This window comes from Poeciliopsis prolifica, unplaced genomic scaffold (genome assembly GCF_027474105.1).
Source record: "Poeciliopsis prolifica strain line A6 unplaced genomic scaffold, Auburn_PproV2 SCAFFOLD039, whole genome shotgun sequence".
Classification (NCBI taxonomy): Eukaryota; Metazoa; Chordata; class Actinopteri; order Cyprinodontiformes; family Poeciliidae; genus Poeciliopsis; species Poeciliopsis prolifica.
The window spans coordinates 5,840,419-5,866,316 of NW_026562414.1; the positions used below are offsets into that span (position 1 = coordinate 5,840,419).

The 25,898-nt window shown below is 37.4% G+C and overlaps 1 protein-coding gene across 1 annotated transcript in view; it reads right to left on the bottom strand.

Moving 5' to 3' along the window:
* Positions 1-753: 753 nt before the first annotated feature.
* clvs2 (clavesin 2) overlaps positions 754-25,898 on the bottom strand; it is a 34,227-nt gene continuing 9,082 nt past the window's right edge. The window contains exons 3-5 of the mRNA XM_055054386.1: positions 7,478-7,588; positions 6,555-6,787; positions 754-5,857 (exon numbers count right to left, since the gene is read on the bottom strand). Of these exons, the coding sequence (XP_054910361.1) occupies positions 5,764-5,857; positions 6,555-6,787; positions 7,478-7,588 (438 nt within the window). The 3' untranslated portion in view covers positions 754-5,763. The remainder of the gene's footprint in view (positions 5,858-6,554; positions 6,788-7,477; positions 7,589-25,898) is intronic.

The following is a 25,898-nucleotide window of genomic DNA, read 5'->3' on the forward strand; positions in this document are numbered from 1 at the left end:
CTTCACTGATGACACAAGTTGTTCCCCTTTTTTTAATCAAATCTTTTAATTAGTCAGATAAAATGATAAAATGTTTTGAGCATTTATTTGGTCACAAAAAACTCAAACACCAAAAGTATAATTGAGATGCAGAGAGAAAAGTATCAAAGCCAGTCAGGATTAAATACAGTTAATATTTTAAATACCTGATTAAAAAAACAAAAAACAAAAGAGAAGCTGAATTATCTTGTAATTATCTTGCGTTTGTGATTCTAAGTTGTTAGAACTTTGATTTTCATCCATGCTTCTGTTTTTGATGTTATCTTCATTGTTTATTTGGTTAAATTCTGTTTTAGTTTAGGAATACATTTAAATCTTACCATTTTAGATGTCATGTATTGTTTCCCTGCATGTCTGTTGTTTCTTTCTCCTGCTCTGCTTTCTTCTTCTTCTTCTTCTTCTGTTTTTTTTTTTTTCAACCAACTTAAGGTGCATTTACCGCCACCTACCAGACCAGAGTGTGGTCATCAATGATCTCTAACTCTTGGATGTAAGTGAAGGTCATTTCATTTTGACTCCTGTGGCATTCTGACCTCTTAACATTTACACACATTCCTACCTTTCACAAGATTTACATTTATTCTTTTAAATGAGAAATCTATTAAACTAGACAGTGAGATGAGTGTATTTTTATCTGAAAGTCCCAATTTTTGCAGTTGATCTTGTTTCAAATATTAAAAGAAACAAAATCAAAAACAACAGAGTAAGAAAATCTGCATGTCCATATTTATTTTGATCATTTTACATTTCAGCAAATTGTGTTTGAGGACATTTACACACAGAACACCTGCTAACTGGACAGTTTTTGCTCCTATAATATACTGGCTTTCCATAATAACTTCACATTTCTGCTTCAGTGTGATCTTCCTAATGTAACTATACAATCAAAAAACTGTGAGAAAGGAAGAAGTGAGTAAACTCAAAATTATGCATTCATTTCTTTTCTCCTCAAGAAATTACAGATCCGTAAGAAAAGATCATTCAATGTCATCAGTGCACAAATACTTAATGATCAGAAACAATACATTAGATTCTCAGTGGAACAAGTGGCTTTGGCAGAGACGTAACACAATTCAAAGTCAGTGAGAATTAAACCGCTCACAGCTATCGATTATTACAAAATACTGTATGACAAGAGCGTGATGGAGAGCAGAGGAAATAAAAATGGATTAATGAAGTCAGGCTGTATGCAGAGAATTTTAACTCAGGGGGGAAAGATGATTAGATCAGTGAAAAGTTATTCAACTCAAGTTCATGAAAGCTGGGAGGATTTACTGAAAACAAACCAAGGTGAAACCAAGAAATACTTGAAACAAGTGAAACTTCAGCGCTGTGTCTTGTTTCCTGCTTAGCATGAGTAAAAAAAATAAAAGATGCACCATTTCATAACCAAATCAGCTGGAAATCACATCAGTTACCATCATGGAGGTTCCTGGGTTTTATAAACAGCAGCTGCATTTTCATGACAGATGTACTCAAAACTTTGTGTTTTTGTGGAATATCAATAATTTTGCAATTGCATGAATATGTTTGTTTACACAATAAGTCAGTAAAGATTACATCACTCCATCATCCTCCAACTATTTCCTGTCGTCTTCTTCGTCTTTTCCACAGATAGTAACAGCTGGTTGATGGTCAAAAAAAGTTTCCATTGCAGTTTTATGAATTACACTAATTTCAATACGATGGGAAAAACTCCCCATCTTTAGGTTTAGTTATTTATACAAATCTTTTTGAGGTGTGACTAAATTTTATCATGAGAAAATAAACTGAACTGCACATTTTTTTATAAAATAAATTACAAAGTGTAGCTTTTTAAAGACTGCTGTCACTTTTTATATCATACTGTTTCGTAAAGATCTAAAATTTTGGTTAAAATGTTTTGGTAAATGTGTATGAAGATCTGTGAACCTCCAGGGTGGCACCTTAGGTGGTTTTTAGGTTGTTTTTTATTTTTTATTCTAATGAAAACTTTGGGAAGAAAGACAAAACATCATGTAGAAAAACATTCAAAATGCTGAATTTCTTAAATATGAAACTTATTTCTGATTGCTCACGGTTTAAAAAGCACACATCTGACATTTTTATAATAAACATTAGTAACATTAGTATTTCCATAAAAATACTGACAAAATAAACATCAAAAATACTAAATGTTCAGTGAGGAATTACCAGAAAAGAACATTTTGTTGTAAAATTAAAGATCTTTTGTATAACCATCTGTTAAATACTGTCACACAAAACAACCAGTGAAATTCACTTCTATCACTTTAATCTTCGAAACCTTCGGTGGAGCAGCAGGAGGCTCTGAGTTCATGGAGTGGAGCGATATTCAAGCAGTGTACATGTCTAGTTCATGTAAACGTTTCATCCCAACAACTGGAAGCATCTACAGTGGCTGTGTGAGAGTGTGTGTGAGAGAGTGTGTGTCCCTGTTTGTCTTTACACCTCCTGACCTCTGACCCCCACCATGCTGTTTGATAACCTTAAAAAAATACATCCAAGGTGTTTGTTTATGCACAGAAAGTAAAGTCTAAGCACCCGGTAGCTTCTGTGAAGGATTGTTGCATTTTCTCAGATTCAAATTTTGCCCTTTAGTGGATCTGGTTCATTATTTTGCTTTTTTTTTTTTTTTGCAAACAAAAACTCACAAATAAAATCTAAAACTTAAGCTAGATTAATATGAACAAAAAACAGCAACAGTGTTCCTCTTTTTAAACCAGAATATATTTGGCTGCATCATTTAACAACATCAGAAAATATTTTGTCTATTTTTACAGAAATTTTACTAGAACAACTAGTGAAATAAGTGTTAACTGCTTAAGTTTATAGCTCAAAGTGTTTCTTCCTTACATTCGTTTAAAACTGTTTAATTTTACCCAGTTTATAGAGGACATTTACTTTGTTTATAGAAACTTTATACCCCAAACATAAACTTCGATTAAGTCACATTAAACTCCTCACGGCCCAAAAAATGTCAATTTCAAAATATTAGCCACATCTCTTAAAAAGTGGATGTACCAATTAGTTTGAGTCCAGGTCAAAATATATTGAAATGATCGGTATTTATGATCAAACTTAGCCTGATTCTTGTTGTTAGCTCAGTTTCTATTATTATATTTCACATCCAGGCAGACAAATTTAGCAGGACTAATTTTTAAAATGGCTGCTTAACGACCTGAAAATGTTTTCATTTTCTGCAAATCTCTGGTGAAAGCAGGACTATCCTGCCTAACATGGAATTAAGCACTTCAAATTTAGGGGAAGAAATTACAAATCTTTTTTTTTACATTTGAAGTAAATTGAGCGTTAAAAGGATTTGAAACTTTTAGACCTTCTGTAAATCTTTGCATGAAGATTTGATGCATATTACCCTCACACTTGCTCAAATGGAGCAGAAAGGAAATTATCTCAAATTTGTGCAGCTTTTATGTAAAAAATATTTAAAAAAGTGAACAAATGTTTCATTGTGAAAAATACACCAATATTTTTTTTTTTATGCAGGAACCATCAAAGCCAAATTTTTACAAATGTTGAGCAGCTTTTTGCTCAGAGGGACAAGCTGAGTATAAATTGAGTGAATGAAAGTGTGAGCCTCAGAGCGGCGGGTTCCTGTCTGCGGTCCGGAGGCCAGGCTGATGCTGAGCAGCGTCTGAACATCCCAGCTGTCGCTCTGCGTTCAGCCGGACGCCTCCGAGCGGGTCCAGCTCTGACCCCTGACCCGCCCGGCTGCCCGTTCTCCAGCCGGAGAGACGCTGCTGACATTCACTGGTCGAAGCTTTGCACTTCATTCGCCTGATGTGGAAAAACTGCGACAGCCGTTTATCAAACAGCATCAGGGCCGGATGCATTTCAATAAACTCCAAAAATAAAATAAAAAACAGGGTGGAGCAAATGCTGAGTTAAAGCTTCTATCTTATCTATGCAATTTAAATAAAAAATCTCACTAATTATAACATCTGTACTCTCAATATAAAATTCAACCTAAACTCTAAGTACTTAAAGGCCTTTTTACAGAAAATAAATGTCCAAACTGTTTGGAATATGTTTGAGTTTTTCTCTCTTTGTGTTTAAAGCTAAAAAAAGAAAGTTCTGACATAAACCATTGATTATTTTCTGTGTCTATAACCTACATTTACTAATGAGAGACACTTTATTGCAGTTTGTAATGTCTGCAGGTCAGAAACATTAAAAACTAAACATCCAGAGTTCATTTGGATTTTTTGGGACATTGTGTGTTTTCTGAAAAAGAAAAAAATAATAAATGATTATTTTTCTCAGAATTCATTTTTTACTTTTATTTGTCAGAATTTTGAGATCAAAAGTCAGAATTCTGAGAAAAAATCTCAAATTTTATTGATGGTTTATTTGGACCAGTGCAAATAGAAACAATTTGGAAACTTTTTGAGTTTCAAAAGTAGAAACATTTTGAAGTTGTTTTTGTTTTTTTGGCAGAAATGCACTTCTTTCTTTTTTCTATCTGCAATCACCCTAATTCATAATATGTAAGTGATTATCCTCCAAATAGATGCATATCTAATTGATTATAACTCTACTGTAATAGAGGTTTAAACTAACTGACAAGTTTGAACTATAAAGCCTGAAATCAAACCAGACACAGAAATAAAAAATATATCTGTACTATAAAAGTGAAAAGCTAAATTGATGTGTGGATCGGTCGCAAATTTTAAATCGAAAACAATAAATAGTTTTTTTTTTAACATGAGCCAATAAACCTGCAGTACATTTGCTGCATTATGTACATATGATTTCCTGCAGAAGCAAAAGAAACTGTGCATTCTATAACATCTATTTCTATAAATCTTACATAGTGAAAAAATCTTTACCCTGAAGTGAAAGTTAAACTGCAGCTACTCACTGATTTATTTATGCTTTGGATGAACGTTGTCACCCAAAATTTTCCCACCTTGCAACACAAAAAGTGCCACAAAGCAAAAGAACTTTGCTTTTATAAAATTATATTTAGCCCTGGTTTTAGTGGCTAAACCCATTAGGTTCTGAAAGTAGGACTTCTGAGGAGGAAGAGAGCCTGCGGCTCTGTGGGTCTTCTAATGGTGGAGCGGAGCCGTTTTCTGTGACATCTGGGTCAGATGGAGAGAAAATGGCTGAAGGGGGGAAAAAGCCGATGATTCACAGAGACAACTCTTACCGTAAAGGGAGGTTTGCTTTTCCAAAAGATAACTGGAGAGAGACGGAGATTTTAGACGTTATTGTCATCGGAAAAATCTTACAAGAAAACAAGCAGTGTCTGTTTTTCTGCGGCCTCCTTCTGGTCCATGTACAGAGTTTTTTTCTTCAAAGATATAAAAAAATCCTGCTGCTGTGGCCTGAAGCCCTCTTTGAAATATGCTTTGCAGTTTTCTCACATCCGTCCTCCTGTAGCAACCGTGGGAACCGTTTCCTCCACACGTCCCTCTGCGGCTCCGCTCGGCCTGAAGACCAGCCTTCCCTGCGCCGCTCTGGATTGTTTAAAGACTTCATATTTACAGTTTCTGGAATTGGCACTTGACATGAAACTACATAAATAAATATACTGTATAGAGGACCATCAGAAGCTCGTCGGTTTCTGTCCCTGCTGCTTTCCCTAAAGTTTGAAGGAACGTCTTTCTGCAGGATGAGAGTTGCTTCCAGTATGTGCACAGGTACTTTTTTAGGAATTGAAATATTGATCTATTCCTGCTTCTCCGCTGTAACTTTGGGCGTTTAGTCCAACGACAGCAGCGGCTGCAGGTTGTCTTCTTCACTCTTCACTTTGTCCGGTCTCTTCAGGACTCCTGGCTCCACCACTGACTGAGACCTGCAGCAGCAAAAACAGTCAATAAGATGCAGGCAGAGCTGGGGAGCAACTGCATCACTGTTTCCACACAAACACCTGTAACAGCAAACAAAGATCTGCAAAAAATCCACCACAAGTTAAATGTTTCCTGAACTAAAATGTGAAAAAATGAATGAATTAGTACCATAAACTACTAAAAGAAAATAGAAAATGTCATAAAAGTGTGTACATTTTTCATTTAGTTCCTAAATGACTGCTCTTAATAAATATTATGTTTCAAAACAGTAAAGCCTATCTTATAAGCATTTGGAAATAATTTCTATAAACAATAATTCACACAAACATGTCAGAACTGAAACCGATTGAGTCAAACAGCAGAATATTTTCAACTCTCCAGACTAATTACCTGATGATTCATTACTTGATGATTAATTAGTGACTCAACAGTAAGTGTTGACAGTGTGATGCCCGCAGTGCCGGTTTGTTGTGTCAGCTCAGGATTGTTTGTCTTCCATATCATAAACACGTTGGAGTCTCATTATGTCTCATGTGACGAGATGATTTACTGTCACAGTGGATCATGTTGTTCGGTGAACATGAACTCCAACAGAGTCTGGTTCTCTGGTCTGACCTCATGGAAGTTAACTTTTTGTTGAGGATTTAATTTAAATAAATGGTGAAGATTTTTTGAATCAGTCAACTTGATAAATAGTCTGACCTCTTCATGGTTTTCGGGGACATGTTTTTCTCCAGGTCTCTCTCCAGGTCTTGCACCGACAGAGTGTAGGACTCGGGGCAGTAGTCCGTCTCCTCGTCGTAGGCGTGGTCCAGCAGCGTGCGCGCCCACGTCCCCATATCGTACGGCGGCATCATCCCACCCAGCTCAGACGGCAGGATCTCCGGGTGGATCAGCTGGTGGAGGCTGTTCAGGTTGTTACCGTGCATGAAAATCTGCAAAAAGGAAAGAAATGCAGGACTGGAAATCTCCTAAGATTTGTTTTTAGAGTAAATGTTTGACTCTGGTGGTCTGAATTATAAAAGAAAGAAGAGGAATCAAAGCTAGCATCTATTTGCTGTTCATTTATAATGCAAAATAACTTAATTTACTTAACAACTACAATGCTACGATGTTTATTACATTTTTATTCAATGTGTCGTAATGAACTTTAACATTTAACATCCTTATTGAAGTCTGTAGGATCTAAGATGAAGCTCTTGGTTTTTTTTTAAAGTTTCTCTTTTCTTTCTGAGAATTTGCTGGAGTTTTTGCTCTTGGAGAGATTTGTGGCCGTGTTAAAGGTTTTTCTGTTTCCCTGCATTGTGAGGCCTTTCACATTGTTTGACAATGACCTTGTAACCCTTCCCAGATTAATAAGTGCCAGCAGTTGCTGACCTAAAAAAAGCAATTTGCTTCTCCTCTGTCAGAGCTGCAAACAATGAGCGACGAGACGGTGCAGTGTTCACACGACCGGTCCTTCACTGGGTTTAGGTTTTTGATCATAACAGAAATACAATCTTGAATAAAACAGAATATTAATAACTGCTGCAGTGTGTGGAAAGCAAACTGTTGAAGAGTCAGATTGTTTGTGAGTTATTGCTGATAGTTGACAGTGCAGAGTTTCATTAAGCCTCTGGTCTGACCCTTTTCCTGGTCTTGTCTTTGAGGAAGGGTCGGATCACCGTGTAGAGGGCGTGGATGTACCAGGGCTGGTTCACAAAGTGGATCCCTCCGAACCTCGCAGGAAAACTGTCCTGTTAGAAACAGAAAAACACAAAATTAATAAAGATGCAAAAGATCATTTTATCAGGAAAACAAGGGGGCAAAAAGTTTTACTTTTTAATAATTTCACTAAAACCAATAGAACAAAACTACTTTTAAATCATAATAATAAAGCAGTATATATTTCCTTGTACACTTCAGTTGCATTTAACACTAATTTAACTTAATTTAATTTAATCTATGCAATCTCAAACGAGAGGTAATTAGAGTTTAATTACTACACTAGTAAATTTATTTTTGAAAGGATAAAAAAATCAGTTTTTATTGAAATTAATTCATCCCAGCAGCAGAAATTAATCACATCACAGCAATGTGATTATACATGTTGATAAGATTTCTTGCAGTTTTACTCTGAAATTTTGACAGCTTCTTAATAAGTGTTTGGAAACACTCTTTGCCATCACCCTAATTAATTTCTATCAGATTCAGTTCAGATCCTCCCAAAACATTTGTTTTATTTAAGGCTGACTGTCATCCTGAAGGTATTTATTTCAGATTTCTTGTGTTTTATCAACCAGTCGACCCACAGAGAGAAACACTGAGATCTTGATTACACAAAATTACCTCTGCGAGTTTCCTGTCCCTTTTCATTAGATTACTTTTGCAAATGGTCTCTAATCGCATATTAAGTAGGAAATGGTGGGGTCTATTTTAGAGGCACCGCAGCTCAAACCCGGAGGGAAATGAGTTTGTGTTGCTGCAGGTTGGCGTGCGGCATCGGAGTCCAGCGCAGCGAGAAGTCTGGACACAATTATTATAACGACGGCCCACTGCTGATGTGTCTGAGTCATAATTCGGCTGCGGTCCAATATCAAGGCGAGATTACGCTCTGATAAAAACTGCTTGCAGTTGACTTTAATTTAGAAAAAGTGGGAAAAAATATTTTGGCACATTAAAGGAGAGAAGAAGAAGATAAAAGTGGCAGAAGTCAGTTAAAGTCTGGGCATTAACCTGGTCAGAATGGTGGAAAAGTTTCTGCTTCACCAGACGTCATCTGTCGATAATGGGCAAAAATTGTTTGGTCAAAGTAAAATTATCTAACATTTGGGTTAAAGAAAAATATAAAATTTATCAAAAATTTCAAAAGTTTTGTCCAAAAATGAAATTTTATGAAAATTGCCACATAATGTTTTTACATATTTTCTATCTGAATTATATCACTAAATCTGCACTTAATATACACAGTAAAAATAAATCCATTCCTTTTCTAGAATGATCAAAAGAAAGATGCAAAACAAGTTGATTACTCTAGAAGAAACAGGTGAGATTAAACAACAAACATAATCAGGATTTAACATAAAGCGAAGCCAAGTAATGCAACAAAAGCTGCAGAAAATAGAAGACATGGAAATATTAAACTGAGCAATCAAAGCAATAAACGTCAAGAGACCAAATCTGACATAACTTTGACTAACAAGCCACACTAACCAAGAGAAAGTAAACCAAAACTCTGATAAATAAAACAATATACAGACAAATTGTACAAAATCTAAAACAACACAATCATGTCAGCTTTCAATGCTTTTTTGCAAAACTATCAAAATTGAACTAACAAACCTCTAAGAGACATATTTATATAACTTTCACAGCATAAGAGATATAAAAATAAAACAGGTAAATAAATTTTACTCCTCATGAATCCATCTGAATATCCCAAAGTCCTAGTTAAAGTTCAGTCCCAGAACCTTTAATGTTTTCTTTCATTTTTGCAGAAAAACATTCATCCCATCAGCATAACGCTGATAAATTCATCAAAGCAAAACCATCCAGGATGATTGACTTGAAAATGGTTTCTAGAAGTGTTTGAGTCCCGACTGGCTGCTGCAGGTTCCCACAGAGTCTCGTTCCAGTTCAGATCTCTGATTAAGGACAGTTTGGAAACTCCACTTTTATGCTCATTGTTAACATTATGCTGTATATTAACTTGTAACTTTTGCATATTGAGACTCTGGCAGCAGCAGCAGCACTTTATCACAAACACTTTGTATTTCACATGTAAGGACAGAAAACCAGCATTTTATCAACTATGTTTATCCAGCATCAAACTAAATATCTCAGCAAGATGTTTGTGGTATTAGAAATGTTTCTAATAGTTGCACATTTTTAAAATGAAAGGTTATGACTCACCTCCATTTGCAATTCCAAAGTAATTCTGCTTTTGTTTGGAGATGAACACTTAAAAAGCTTTTAGTGGATCTGTGTAACTAAGAATTAAATTTGAGAGTTAATATTTTGATTTGCCATCAGAACAAAACTTTTCTGTTTCTGTAATAGAATGCTGCGTAGCAATCAAACTCAAAACTGAAGTAAAACGTAGTTGAGGAAGCTAACAGTTAGCACAGCATACGAACAGAAATCTAAGAATTATCTCTGGTGTAACAAACAGGAAGTGGTTTTCTTAAAATCTAACTTCCTTGCATGTTTCAGATGTTTCGATCTGATTTTCCCCACAGGATGTAAATGATCTTTCATCTGCCACAGCAGATGGACAAGAAACGGATTTTCTTTTAACATCTGAAAGCAGATGCATTTAGAGATAAAAAAAAAGTTTTTAATTCAAATACCAGGACAGTATAATCTGTAGCGACACTATTGACCCACATGGGAGAGAAATGTGTTTTAGTGACCATGCTGACGTGTTGCTCCTCTGTGTGTGAACCTTGGCCTGCCCTTTGCCTGGCAGCCATTTCCACTTTGATGAAGAGACCTGCTGCATTATGCATGAGCACCTGAAAATGGAAAAAGAGCTGCAGGATCCTGACTGCAGGATCAACAGGATCAACAGGAATCTGTAGGACTGACATACTTTCATACGAGAATTATCCAAAGCGAAAGACATTTTCCAAATAGTGAGACGGTTTCCCTTTTTCTAGAAAACAATAAAATCATAATGATGATAGTCAGCAGATCCTAATTATATAATAAAAATGTGTTTTATTAATTTGACTTGTAGGCTCATTTCACAGAGAAGTCGAATGCGTCCCTTTTGGCCCATAATCTGCAAAGGGTTAACCCTAACCCCTAACCCCTAACCCTAACCCCTAACCCTAACCCCTAACTCCTAACCCCTAACCTCTAACCGACTTTTACATTGCAGTCAGAACCGTCCAATTCCCAACTTATCACCACAAAAAATCCAACTGGAGCCACTTCAACACATAGAACGAAATCCAATACATTTCCGATAGTTTTGAATGATCATGTCGCATTTCATCCGACTTTTACATTACTGATAAATATGTCACAATTCTGCAACGGACTTAAATCATACATCATAATTATTAAATTAGGAATAAAGTCTGTTCCACCATCACATCCAGACAAACTTCACCACAGAAGTTAAAATCAGTGACAAAAGGTTGCTGCTGTGACTTGTGGTCCTTTTATCAACTTCCTTCGTCTTGTTCTGATTTTGTGACGATCCTTTTCATGTTTAATGTTTGAAAGGCAAGTTAAAAACAGAGAATCTGCCTCCCAAAAATAAACCGCAACAATTTGAATCTTTATATGTATTTTTAAAGTTGTTTTCATTCTTGATGGGGTTATAAATCAACATTTTGAAGCTGAACTAGTTGACAAATAAGAAGCTTAAACATTAAGAGTCAGAACCACTTCAGCGTTTCCTTTGATGCCGGCCAGCCGCCAGGCGAAAGTCGATCCTAAAGAAATGAGAACTTTATTCCTGCTGCAGGTCACTTTCTGAGGGGAGGGGATGATTTTAGGAACAAAATGCTGAAGAGGCAAAAAAACGACAGGAGATTGAGAAGAGACAGTTTACAACTGGACAGCATGTCGATCTGATGCTTTTCACTCCAACATTTCTGTTTTGTGATGCTGACTCATCTTCCTCCTCCTCCTCCTCCTCTTCCTCGGAGCCTGTGGCTCCACTGAGGAAGATAAACACATTAGAAATGATTTGCTCCCTAAAGCCTGACTTGGTCTTAAAGAAATGCACCTTCCCACTTCCTGCTTCATGACATAAAGCACTCTGGCAGGTTTGCCTCCAAACCTGAACCCAGGCCACAACCAGCTAGTAAAATCTGCTAATCTTACAGACGCCGCTCTTTTCCTTCAGCAGTAATTACAGTAATGATTTTCATTGTCTCGTCGACCATGATGGAACGGATTAACGTTGACATTCTGGCTGCATTCGTTTCACATCAGGAGACTGACAGAAACAGGAGCTAAAGATACGTTTTACTGATGGTTTCAATTTATTGCTCGCTCTCTGAGATGCTGCTGCTCAAATGAAATCAATTGTAGTAAAACTGCAACGACTGTTTTATTGTTTAAGTTTTACACACACAATAAACTGAACACAGACAAAATGGTTTAGTGTCAGTAGAAAATAGATCTGTGAATTATTATAGGTTTGAAACTAATTTTTGCAGGTTTGAAAAAAAAACAACAACAAATGATTTCATAAACTCTTGAAGTTGATTATGTTTTTCTATATCTTTTCATTTCAGGAAATGGAAATGAATCTCTAGTCGGCTTTTAAGTGGCTGGGTGTTTATAGTTTAATTTATATTAAATTGGTCAACATATTTCATTTGTGTTGATGATTTTGACAGTGACATTTGATGAAATGCAATGTCTCTGATGTGTTTATGATGTGAAGCATCTTGTTGTTTCTGTTTGCTGTAAATTTCCACTTTAGAATATAAAATTCAACAGCAAAATATTAGCTGTTAGTTTGGAAACTGTGTTTTGTTTAACATAAATTTCCAGAAATATCCCTTAAAATGTTCAAAATCAATTTCTTAATTTTTAACAAAGAAATGAAACAATAGTTTTGAATTAGTGCTGATGATTTGCAGGGGAATATTTTCGTGTTCATGTTTGGATTTTCTTGTTATGAAATGAAATGTAGCGTCGAAGAGCAGCTGGAATCTACTTCATGTTAATAAACTCCAGCAGGTCGAGTCTGAAAACAAGCTTCAGAGTCGCAGTGTGACTGAAAGGATTTGGGCTGGGATCGTATCGCCAGAGCTCCAGTTCAGAAGATTTAACAACTGTAGTGATGTAAATGTCTAAAACGAGCTTTAGAGCAGAGCCTGAACATGACACACAGCAGGAAACCTTTCTGATTCAGGCGTCCGTCGTTTTTCAGATGCCACAGCTTCAGTGTTTGGGTGGAATGATCCTTTCCTGAACTCACAGCGGAACATGAAAACGCAAGATTTTGAACTGCTGAGCGTTGGGAGACAGTAGGCTGCTCTGATTGGATGTAATTACGTTTGGATTGAGGCTCAGCAGGCTGGCAAAGTTTCAGACATCAGAAATAAATAAACATGCTACGATGGGGAGAGGCGTGTTCGCATAACAGACAAAATAATCCAGGTGTGAATTAAGCATATTCTCTTTAAATACTGTAAATGTTTCAAGTATTTCAGTTTTCCACTGTGGTGGAAAAAGGCAGAATGGATGTTTCTAATGTCTCAAAGGAAATCTGGGCTTTTAAAAAATGTTTTATCATTTCCTTCAAATGAATAAACCAGAGGTTTTGAAACAGATAGTTTTGTCTTATTTCAGTTGTGCTGAGATATTTGCACTAGAAACTAGACAGAAACATTTGATGTTTTTGCAGTTTATGGCTCCGGGTTGCAGAAGCAGCTCAGTGGATGCAGCTGTAACTCAAACTGTAGTCACCGCAACATGAACCAACGTTTCTGTCAGTGCAATTAAAAAAAATCTAATTTGAGTGATACACTAGCTCGTATTATTTTCAGTTTTTAATAGTAAATGCTCTTGCAGTTATTTTCCAACACCGAAGTGCTTCTGTGCGAAGCGTCCTCAGACGTTGTGTATTGATTAGCTGGCGGAGGACGCAGCATCAGCATCAGCAGCAGGAGGACAGAGTCAGCATCCGACGCTACGACAAAGTCAAACAGGAGAGATTTATACATGCACTGTAACCCTGCGTCGGCTGTAAGGCCCCAACAGCCAGAGTAATTATTTATAGAACAGATTAAAACCAATTAGGCTCTATTGATTACACATAAAATTGATCTGTTCAAACTGGCAGCAGAGAGAAAAACCTGTGATTGTCTAATGGGAGAAAAATGGGATAACAATATAAGAAAAACATTTCAGCCATGGATCCTGGTTGCTCTGTTTATCAGCGCATCCTGGAAGATTTAAATGAGTTTCTAGTGAAACCTGGAAGTGAAAGGCTGATCATTTATTATTCGGTTCCTCAAGCGGAGCTTTGACAGCAGCGTGAGGCGGGATGGAGTCAGATGATGGGAAACAGATTCACAGCATCGCTGTGAGTTATCGCTGAGCCCCTGTCCAGCCACAGACACAGCGGGAACATCAGAGGTCGCCTCTGGAGTGATAACAAACACAGACTGGTGACGCTGCACAGGAGGCGTGTGGCATGTAAATGCAACCAGAGAGGAACGATTAGGAATGAGCAGCATGATGGGGACACAGGTTTCCCATTTGTTTCTGCTGTTTTTCGTTAAAAGAAATCCAATGTTTCTTGTACTGGTAGCTAATTGTGAGCACAATCAGATAACTCTGAACAGTTTATGACTCCAAAGAGACAAACAGACACGACACGCAAACAAGCTGTTAATATAAGTGATGGACGTCAAAATCTATGGATCAGTTTTGAAGTTGAATAATCAAAGTCAGAAGATCAAAAAAAAAAAGAACCGTTTCCTTCAGTCATCGGTTACATCCTGATTTACACCTGATTTATCACCACATAAAGTCTGCATTTATTACATCGTTTATCATTCATCGTGATGCATTTAGAAATTATATGAATTTTGATTTATTTTTGTTATGATAAATTCCAATTGTTAATGTTAAAACTCACCAAAACTGTTTTTATTGGTGAATTTTTAAATGACAGGATCATTAAATTTGGTTAAATGCATTTGTGCATCTTAGTGTCAGGATTGGTGGATTTAATGAATAATCTTAGAAAATACAAAGACTTTATGGGGTTATGATTACTGAGTCAAAGCCATAAAGTTACCAAAAAAAGAAGCAAAAGTTATTATCGTCACTATCCGGTGAAAACATTGGACTTTTTATTGCTGAAAAGCTCAAAACTTTGGTAAAATCTGGTGTAAAACAAAGCATGAGTGTATCCAATTTATTCAGCATGGTAGAGGATCTGTGATGCTGTGGGCCTGATTCTCTTCCCAAAAAATGATAATTCTTTCAAATAAAAATAAGCACAAATTTGTTTCCCTCAATAGGAAAACTGATAACTGGTTACAGCAGCAATGAGTTGCTTCATTTGGATCAATATTTATGATTTAAAGTTATTTTACTGTTTTGTTTTGTTACATCAAACACTGGATGGAAATGCAGATGATTTAGTTTTGCAGATTCAAAAACTTCAGCAGAGGAAGAAAGACTTTTAAGGTTTCATTGATTTAGAGACACATTTTTGTAGCGGTACAGTGAAACTTTAAATAATTAATAAAAAAACACCCATAATGCACTGCTTTAATGTGCTTTTTGTTTTAGTTAGATGCTGATGTTGATTTTAAATGTTGCTCTTAAACAAAAGCATGTATATGGATGAAAAGCAATCACTGCTTCTGTGCAGCGCTCAAGGCTTCAATGTATTCATGCTTTTGTTCTCACTGATCGTTACATGCAACTCTAAAGCCATTATGTTAAATACATGCAAACATATTTCAAGAAATGATTAAATAACTGATTATTTCCCCTTTTGACATTAACATCATGCTGAGCTTCTGTGGCTGCTGCAGAAAAACCTGAAACAGAATCAGATATTTAGATGAAATCAATGTTTCAGCAGGCAGTGAGTCCATCAGCAGCGCGCTGTTAGGCAGCTGATGTAATAAAACCTGACGTGTCTTCTACGCTTCGCGTGTGCCCGACTTCTGCTCATAAATCTTTTTATCCCCCATCGTGTTTTTTCTCAGGCTTGGTACAACACAGGTTGATGAGTTCCCTCCATGTTCTGCTCTGCTTCTGTCACTTTTAATCCACATTAAATAAAATAACGTGGAGGAACAAATGCGGTTCAGAATGGGGGTCAGCGGTAATCTGAGGGCTTTTTTTTGAAAGTGTAGCCTGCAGTGATGACTTTGGCCATTCAGAAACCTCCTTTATGGGAAACAGAGTGGACTTAATGTGGAAAATGGGAGGAATCAAGGATGAGACTTTCAGGAATGCGCCGACATATTTATGCTGCTTCAGTTTGGCCTGAACTCTTTTCACCAACTTCCACAGGAAAAAGCTTTTCTTTGATTTTATTTCTATTTGCTTTTAGAAATGAAGAAGTTTCTGAGTTTGGGATTTCTCTATCCGGCTCTGATTTCTTCAATCTGCTTTCCTCTCATCGTGTTTATCTCTGTTTTTTCTCTCAGACCTTTTAGCCAATCAGACCAATTCACCTCTGCTGTGCTGTGACCATTTCAACCCATTTATTGGTGTTCTGTTACAGAGTAGAACTTTTTCATATTACAAGGTAAACAGTAAAAACACAGAAAGAAAGAACCAGAACCGGTGAGGTGAGGAACCAGCGATTCTGAGAAGTTTCAAACAGGTTATTGAGTTTTTCTGCTCTAAATCAGTCATATTGTGTAGAAAAATATATTTTTAGCAATGAAACAGGTGATATAACTTAGCTGTGATAACATATTCATAATGTAAACATAAACAGAAAAATAAGACGACATAAATTATCCAATTTCACCTGAGTCACTTCTGAATCGATTTTGCCTGCAGTCATTTAGTTGTGCTTTTTGAAGAGCTCTGAAGTGTTGAAATATCTTTTTCAATTAATCTAGAAAAGAGCATGTTTTAAAGGATCAATCCGTCTTACTGCACAGTTCTGAACTCTTTTCCCCTTGTAACTCTAATAGTGTTCATGTTTTTTTCCTTATAAATATAAACTTCATCGTTTGCAGAATCCTCCTACAATCACTGCGATTACTCCTCTGTTGTACAAAATATTATTTAACACGGTGACCAGAGCCTTCAGCTGCAAAACAAGCCAAACTCTTCATCCAACCTCCACAGCACAATCAAATAACTATGCTGACTTCAGTTGTGATAAATATACTATATACACTATACACATATATGTCAAATAGAGCTTAAACCTGAGTTTACTTTGTAATTGAATTCCTTTAAATTGGGCCTCTGCCCCTTTAAGAAACTCCTGCTCTTTCTGAAACTCCGCCTTCAGGAAGTCATCACAACATGGCTCCTCTATTCAACAATTTTACCAGCGTTTCACTGAGAAGCAGCTCTATAACGAGCTCAGCAGATGTGCAGTCCCACCAGGTGTTTGCTAATTGCTGCTGGCTAGTCTGAAGGAGTTGAGTGGAAGAGTTGCAGAAGAGGGCTGCTCTGAATGGTTGCCATGGAGATTAAAGGATTTGTCAAACATGCATAGCAGAATCAGGGCAACACTCCAGTTTTTTTTTTTTTTTGACGCAGTGACATCATAGCATGTTGTAAAACTCAGAAAAGTCTATTTTCATAACACTGGCCCTTTAAATCCTCCTCCATGCACAGTGGCTCCTTTACTGCAATTACTAAAACAAACAAGCTGCCGAGCATCATTAGCATTCACAGGTTCTTCACTTCACTGAGTGCTGAGAGGTAATCAGGCAGGTAATGACATCATTCAAGAGCTACTTCAGGAATTAATAAGAAGCTTTTGTTTTGTTTTTTTCTTTCCTGTGTTTTATAAGTGTATCATGATGCTGCTGGCTGTCTTCCTGCATCCTGGGAGAGTTTCAGGCGGTTGACCTGCCTGTGCGTACAGATCGCACTGAGCCTCAAAGGATCTTGTTGTCCTGCCAAACAAACAGAAGGAGCGAACAAGGTGCAGCGACACAGAACTGCTTTGCTGAGATGCTGAGATCATCACTGTGTCGCTATTTCTGAAGCTTCTGAAGATTTTACACCACGCTGTTAACTGACCTGGTTGCAGACATCTGTGGTCTGCATGAAAGGCATCGCCGATGAAGATCTGAACGACTCCTCTGAGAAATTCATTTTTTATTGCAGTAGTGAAACAGCCTGGGAGGTTTTGCACGTCCCTTAACATCCGCCTCACCTCATGGTGACAACAGTCCTGCTCATTGTCCTGCCTTGCCTGACACACTTCCTGCGTTCATGTTTAGGGGTTTTCTGCCGTATGAAGGTCAACATCATCTGCTGCACACCATGCCAGGTTCTCCTGTCTTTCTACTGTTACATCCTATTGTCTCACATAAATAATTACGCTATTATTATTTTTCAAGCAGAATGTGCAATTTTAAATAAAACTGTACAACTTTGATTTATCAAAGGAGACCCACTATGCAAGTTGTATGTTTTGTATGTTTTTGTACTTCCATTTGGGTTTTCACCGCTTCTGAAACCAACCCAGGCACTTATAAAAAGACAAAAAAACCCAACAACAAACAAACAAAAAAAACACCCAACTGTTTTTCAGCAATGAATTAGAGATTTTTGGTGTCTGGAAAATGAGCTGTTTCAAAAACCTCCGGAATGAATCGTCACAAATCAGGAGGCACTTCTGCATTCTTGTTGGTTGTCCAGGAGGCTACACTTCTGCTTTTCAAAGACGTGTAGCTGCATTTTTTTCAGATATTTTCTCATGTGAGTGTAAACACTGAGTTGGGGGTGTGGCCAGCAGCTTATTTGGATTTAAAGTGACAGTAGCCTCCAGACATCTCATTCTAAAAGGAAATAAAAATAGTCAGAACTGAGGAGACTAAAATGTCACCATCAAAATGAAATGAACATGTTTGGTATCACCCAAAGACACATCCTAATGCGTTTAACAAAGCATAATATGTCACTTTTAAAGGTTTTAGAGTTAAAACATATGAAGGATACTGTAAACTAACAGCAGTATCATCTTTGGTGCGCTCCCTAGTGGTAGATGGATGAAAGTGCTTTTAGGTTTCACCCTGAGCTCCTTGTCAGTCCATCATAATTCATGAAACCTGTGAATTTAAAAAGCTGTGGTCTGTTGAAAGGGAAACATGCCAATAATTGTGATTTTTCCCGTTTTTTCCACAGGGCTGAAAGTTGTCTGAATGTCCAGGTTTAATGATTGGAGCCTCAGGAACATGACGAACCCAACAAATCATCCCAAAATTAACGAGCGGTGTTCAGCTTGGCTTCAAGGAACAGAACCATCACACCTCCTTTCAGACAGAGAAAACCCAGATAGAGGTTCACAAACCCGGAAGACCTGGACTGCGTTTATTACAAGGAGACAAGCGTCCAACACTAATTAAAACGCAGCTAAAGATGAATAAGCATTAAGACATCCGACCTGCTTATGTGTAATTTACTATGCTGCCTTTTGAAACTACATGCAGCATTTTAAACCAATGGAGAACCAATGACTTCAGATTGATTAATAATTATTTAGTGCCAAATATTGAGCTGATTAAAGGTCTTTTTTTTTAAAGTGAAGAACAGGAGGAAGTTTCTGCATCACATCGCGAACTGAGAATATTCAACCATCCAATAAATCTGCTGGGTTGTTTGTTCGGTTCAGAGACTCGGCTGAGTTTAAACACAGAATCACTTTTTAGCCTCAGCCACAGATTTTAAAACAGCAGCTTTGTCTGCGTCGAGCTGCGGGGGGCTAGTTTTTGTTTACTGCCATTCAGAGTGACAGAAAGATGTTTAAAAATCTGTCATTTTCAAGCTGCACTGGCTTTAGCAAAACTGGAAATCTGTACTGCCTTTTGGGAAGAAAAATTTCTATCAGACCCATAAAGCAACAAAACTTAGAATCGTCTGTATGTGTGTGTCTATTTTTCTAAAGAGCCACCGGTCCATTTAAAATGTAATGTTTGTTACAATGCATGATGTTGCTGGATGATGTTTTCATGCTTTCAAGATGAAAAGCACTTTGAACTGCTTTACAGTTACTTTTGTTATAAATGTTCTCAATTAAAATGTATTATTTTGGATTAGCAGGTAAATAATACCATATGAAGGCTTTCTTATGTCTCATGATGGAGGGAAAACGTGACATTATTATAATTTTATGAGGTCTGAGAGACTTGCAGAAAATACTAACTAATTGCATCACTAAAGGTTGGGAAATCTGAAGCGCTCCCTCTATTTTAAAGGCACAAACAAAGACTAATGCTGTTTTGTGATCCACACTCAAATTACAGATATTTGGATGTGATTTCTTTTTTTTCTCTTTCTTGTATTTTTGGCTGAGAACACAAACTATTGGCAGCTTCTCTTTGAAATTATCTCAAAACCTCAGCTCAGCCAAACTCTGAGAAGCTTATTTTACAGAGATGGGAACGTTTGGTCTCCGTCTGCAGCGAGCAGATAACAGGCAGGATGCAGAGTTTAAGTCGAGACGTCTCTGTTTGCAAAGCCAAACCTGGTAAACAGCTTCTTCACTCGCATCAAACTTCACTGAGTCTCAATTTGTAAATTAATGATACCAACCATAAACTTTCAAGATTGCATTTCAGCCTCTAATGATTTCAAAATAAGTTTTCACATGTATTTGATATGAATCTGAGACAGAAGTGTAATGATTCTGCTGACTGCAGAGCGCGCATCTCTTCGTCTCTTCATGCATATTCTACTGGCTCATTGGCACCATTTTTACAGGAGTCCCAGTTATTTTGGAGATCTGTGTTACATAACGATGCTAATGCAGAGAGTCCTCTGGGAGTTCACTGTAGATTTTAACAAAGGCTGCAGATATTTAGCTTTTACTGGAGGAAATTCGATTTCTCTGTTTTCATATGTTGAGCCCAAGGTTTATGTTCACATTTCAGTTAAAATCAAGTATACGTGACACTTTTTGCATCTTTTCATCCAAAATGTATTTTCTCATTGAGGGCAAGAAAACAGTTAGCATTCTTAAACCCTTGCAGCATTTCTCTGACTGCAGACATGCAGAGTACAGCTGCCTATTTATGGTATTCTGAGTTTTCTGTGGAAATAAAATTCGCCTATTCACTAAATTTTATGAGAGCATATCTCAAATATTTTAAATAAAATGCAGCCTGAAATACCAGAAGCAAAGCAACTTCACAGACTTCTGGCTGCAGCCGATTCAAGAGTGTGTTTTCCCTTTGCGCTCCAAGACAATATTATGTTAGCTTCAGCGGTCGTAGTATTAATGCATATTAAGTTATATTTTCAATTCAATTCAAATGTATTTAATCAAAGAGAGCGCAGTAAACAATGCGTTGTGTTAAAAGCAAAGCAATCTTTGTTTTGTAGAGATTTTCTAGCTTGAGGCTAATTTGCAAACCAAGACCTTCATTGGGTCTTTATAAAAAGACAGCAAAATTGAAATGAAAGATTTCTGTTTCTCACACACACACACACACACACACACACACACGCACGCACGCACGCACGCACGCACGAACGCACGCACGCACGCACGCACGCACGCACACACACACACACACACACAATTTAACTCAAATTAAAAGTTGGATTATCCTCAGTTCTTTCATTAGATTTTGCAACTGCAATAAAAATGTTTTAGGTTTCACATCTTTACCAGTAGAGCAGAAAGACGACCTGGAAATTTATATTTATTAGTCACAGAAACAACGAAAGCTTTTTTCCTTTTGTTTTCATCGTGAATTGTCAAACCTCGATGTACTCGACGATGCAAATCTACAAGATTATAATAAAGCAAATGGGAAAAGGTCAAACCCCCAAAACGATTCCCAGGCCGTTTCTCCCTTTGTTCTGCCAGCAGCGTTACCAGCTAATCATACACCGTCTATCTGCGCGACTCGCGGCACATTTACAATCTCCCAGTCGCTCCGTCACTGAGGGGAAGAAGACAGCGGAGAATTACGGAGCGGCCTGTTTTCTGTTTCAACACACAACAAAAGGAGCCCATCTGGAGGAGAGGGCAAAGCAGACAGCGAGGCAGTAGCACACGTTGCTGTGGTAACGAGGCAAGGGAGGGATGGAGCGGGCGGGGGCCTTGGGAGGCGGAGGCAGAAAGGCGGGGGGTGAAACCGCCTGATGACGCTTGTTTGAGCAGAAAGTGAGAAGAAAACTGAAGATGTTTTGGATTCGTTCAGATTTTGATGTTAGCAGAAAAACTGACGACCGACTGATGTTTCTGCTCAGCCTGCAGCGACGTGGCTGAACGCTGCTGAACGCTGCTGAACGCTGCTGAACGCTGCTGAACGCAGCTGAACGCTGCTGAACGCTGCTGAACGCAGCTGAACGCTGCTGAACGCTGCTGAACGCTGCTGGTCGCTGCAGACAAAAGGCTCTGCCACTATTGTCTCCGCTGAAAGAAGGATGGAGTGGCTGGAGTGAGGCAGAGAGGAGGAATGGGAGGGCGGTGATGTTATTAAAGAAAGAGGTGGGGGAGGGGCAGGGACACAGAAAGTGAAAGGTGGGAGGCCAGAGAGGAGGAGCAAACGCAAGATGACTTCACTTCTTTCTACATCAATTCCTTTTCTGATCATGGAACTGAATATTTTCTCCATTTCAGCTTCATTTGCTTCACAATTCACTCAGATTTATTTGTCATTTATTCACTGAAAAGGTCAAAGGGTCACATTCTTTTTTAACCAAACTTTATCCCATTCTCAGCTGAGCAGCATGAAAACATGAGAATCCCTATAAATGTTGCACTGATGTGACAGAAATGTGTTTGACTGTTGGACATCAGCAGGTTTGTGTCGGCGCCGTCGTTTCCTGCTGGAAGGTGCGGAAACATCGATTTGTTCCCACAAATAATGGGCTCAGTTAAAGGGGCTTTTAGCTTATTGATAAGATGCTGTGTGATTGATATTTGATCAATATCAGGACAGAACTTGTTGATGTTTCAGGTGTAATTGGCTTGTAACAGGTGACACCAAGCGCTCAGCTTCAGCCACGTTTTCTGCAGTAAATGTTTTTACTGCAGATGTCCAGCTGAGCCAGGCTGCCTCTGATTTCTATAGAGGTCAAAGTTCACTGAACTTGGCCTGCAGGACCCAACTCCACACCAAGGTGGTGACTTTACAGTCTGCCACCTCTTGGAAGGATGTTTCATGCAAGACTTACAAGAAATAAAACATAAACACGAGATGTGACAGAATTTGATGCTTCAATAAATGTTTCATTTCTTTTCATTGAGTCTCAGTTAAAGTGTGTTGCATGGAAACATATAAAACAACAAACATCAAAGGAAATAATTTCCTCCGAACTTAAATCTTAGTTTTCAGGATTTTGTTTAAAATTTGACCTCAATCAAAAGTGAAAGCTTATGTATTTTTAAAAATGATTATTGCACAATGCCAACTTTTATTTCAGGTTATTTATAAGAATCTTTCCTAAACGCCAAACCAGATTAAATATTTGTCTAAACATTTATTCATGGCTAACGCTCAAGTTAGACGAAAAAAATTAAAGAAAGGATAAAATATTTGTCAAAAGTATCTTACTTCAGGTAGAACTATTGTCAGGTATGAATAAATAAAAAATACATAAACAAGTTCAGAAAAAGGCTTCTTTGGTATCAGAAGGAAACGTATTCATTTATGCCTTAAAACCTCATAAAATAAATGTTTATACTATTGTGTAAAATGTGCATTTATGCAGCTTTTTATTGAGATGATGAGATGTAATTAGATGCATAAAAGGATCTGATGAATCATCTTTTAAAACTGTTGTTCAGAACTGAGAAGAGCTAAAACTAATATGTGATTATTGCTATATTGATCCAGGAATTATTGATATTTTTAGGGATCATAAAGCACATAGAAATATAATATCTAAAGGAAGAAATATGGAGCTTGACAACTGAATAATTCAACATGATTTAATTTTCTGTTTCAGAAATAACTCTGAAATCTACTGAAACTCTTTAACGGTTTAAAGCGGCGCTGTCGGTTGCGTTGATCTAAACGTGATGAGCGAATCGGATCCCAGTACTTTATGTCATGGAAACACACAGCAGCTGTATTTGCACATCTTCCAGAGTTTCCCAGCAGCTGGTAAGAGGTTGGTTAACTGTCGGAGTGAGACGACGGCTCATTCATTACTGTGATGGATCACTTTCAGAACCAGAGCCGCAGCTTTGACCTCTGGAACAACACGGCGGTTCTGGTCTGCTGGCCCTTTAACGGGCTGCAGGATCGCACCAACTAGAGAAATAAAAGAACGGCACATTAAAATGCAGTCATTTACTTTATTTGTTCGCATGCATTTCCTGAAAGAGTCTGCTGGAAAACAAGCAGCTGTTTGCTTCAGACTGGAAGCTAACAGATAATTCATGAGGATTTTTCTGATTTGTTGCTCTAACCGGAATAAATGAGCTTTTAAGCACTTCACTTGCTGAAAAACAATCACCTAAATTATTCATAATTACTGAGGAATTATGCAATTATGGCATAACTGTCTTTCCACACAGTAAAGATTGTAATCCAAGTGCCTGGAAGACAAATGCCCCAATGAATGTCTTAAGGTCATATTTCTGATCTGCTCCTGAGCTGTTGGTGTTTTATTGGAACATTTCCTTTTTATTGTTTTAAAACAATCCAAAATGCTAAACTGACTTATGCAAAACACAAATTTCAAACTTGTTCTGAAGAGAAAAGCAGATTCTGAACAGTTGGAACTTTAATCCCTGAGTGAAATTGTAATCCTGCAGGATTATGACTGGATGTGTTTGAATCCCATCATCCAGTGTTTCACCTCTGTTTTCTTGGACTCTTCAACATAATCTCTTTAATGGAGGTGAAGAAGTGCAGGTGGAGGTGTGCTTTTATTGTGATATAAAGCAAATGTAATTACTGGATATAAAGAATTTTAAAGAGACTGTCTGCAGAAAAAGCAGCTGGTTTATTCAAATGTTTTCACCCATGCAGCCAAATGCTCCAGTTTGACCACATCATTTCTCTATTTGATTATTCATAAAGGAAACCATTTTACTGTAGCCTAAAATCTTATTACATAATTGTGTTGACATGTTAAAACTCAATGCTTAGCAAAATATTAAATTAAAAAAATAAGAAAAAAGGTTCAAGTACACAAACCTTCTCTTTGAAGTTCTTCTGTTTGAGATTTCTTACACGTTATGTTACTATTTGTACTTTTTGTTTGCATCGTTACGTCCAACTGGATTGAAATTAAAAACGCTGAAAGAATGAATGAATGGATGGATGGATGGATGGATGGATGAATGAATGTGCAAATTATTGTTTTTTGCAAATCCTTTCAGAATTCTGTACATGTTTCTAATTTTGCACAATAATAAAACACCAGATGGTGAACTATGAATCTTATTTCAAGTTTATGACCAGGAGAAATGAAAAGTAGATTTTTAAAGTGAAGGTGGTCAAACTCCAGCCCAGTATCACGATCATCCCAGAAAGAGGCCAAAACCAGTAATGATCCAGTCACTGGGAGGGAACGAATCAACATTCCAGTTTAAGTTATGAATAAAATAATGGCTTTTCAAATCTTTGATCATTTTAATGAAGCACTTTGTTGTGAAGCCAATCAAACGGCTCTGCTGTTGTTTTTACTTGCTAACCCAAACCCTAATCATATTCGTATTTAAATGCTATTAAATGATCCAAACACTAAAACCACAGATGGTTGAGGTTGTGACACAATCACTGTTTGGCTTCTTCGACATAAGGCCGATTTTTACATTAAATTATGTTTAATTGATCAAATTAGTTTATCACATGTTGATAATTGATGACATTAACCATGACTGCTGTTAGACATCCATCATCTTTAGCATCAAAACTTCCATTTTGGGATCTGATCTCTTTGAATCTCTTGTTTAGTTGCAGTTTTCTGACTGGAAACACATTCAGTGACCTTTCCTGTTTCTCTGGTTCCCGTCTGTCTGGACTCTAGACTTTAGAACCTGAGGCAAAAAAACACCCTGAACAAAGTTGTGAGAAAAACTAAAATCACAGAGCAGATGAGAAGCCTGGAGGAGCGACTCGGACTCGGCTGTGCTCTGCTCTGCACACGATGCGGAGCTGCAAATTGGACTGTGAGGGATGTGGTCTGCATGCTGCTCTGTGTTTGGGTCGGCCCGACACGAGGAGAACCGAAGCACGGCGAGCATCAGGTGTCCTTTTGTTTGTTTTACAGTAACTCAGGTTCTTCTGTTCAGGTTAAAAATTAAATGATTGGCACATTTATGACGTGAAAATACAGACGAGATCGCAGCTGTCAAAATAACAAATGTTACTGGATGATAACTTGGTTTAAAAATTATTGCGATATATGAGAATATTGTCATTTTACAACTATAATGGCTTAATGATGTAAGTTTTCCCT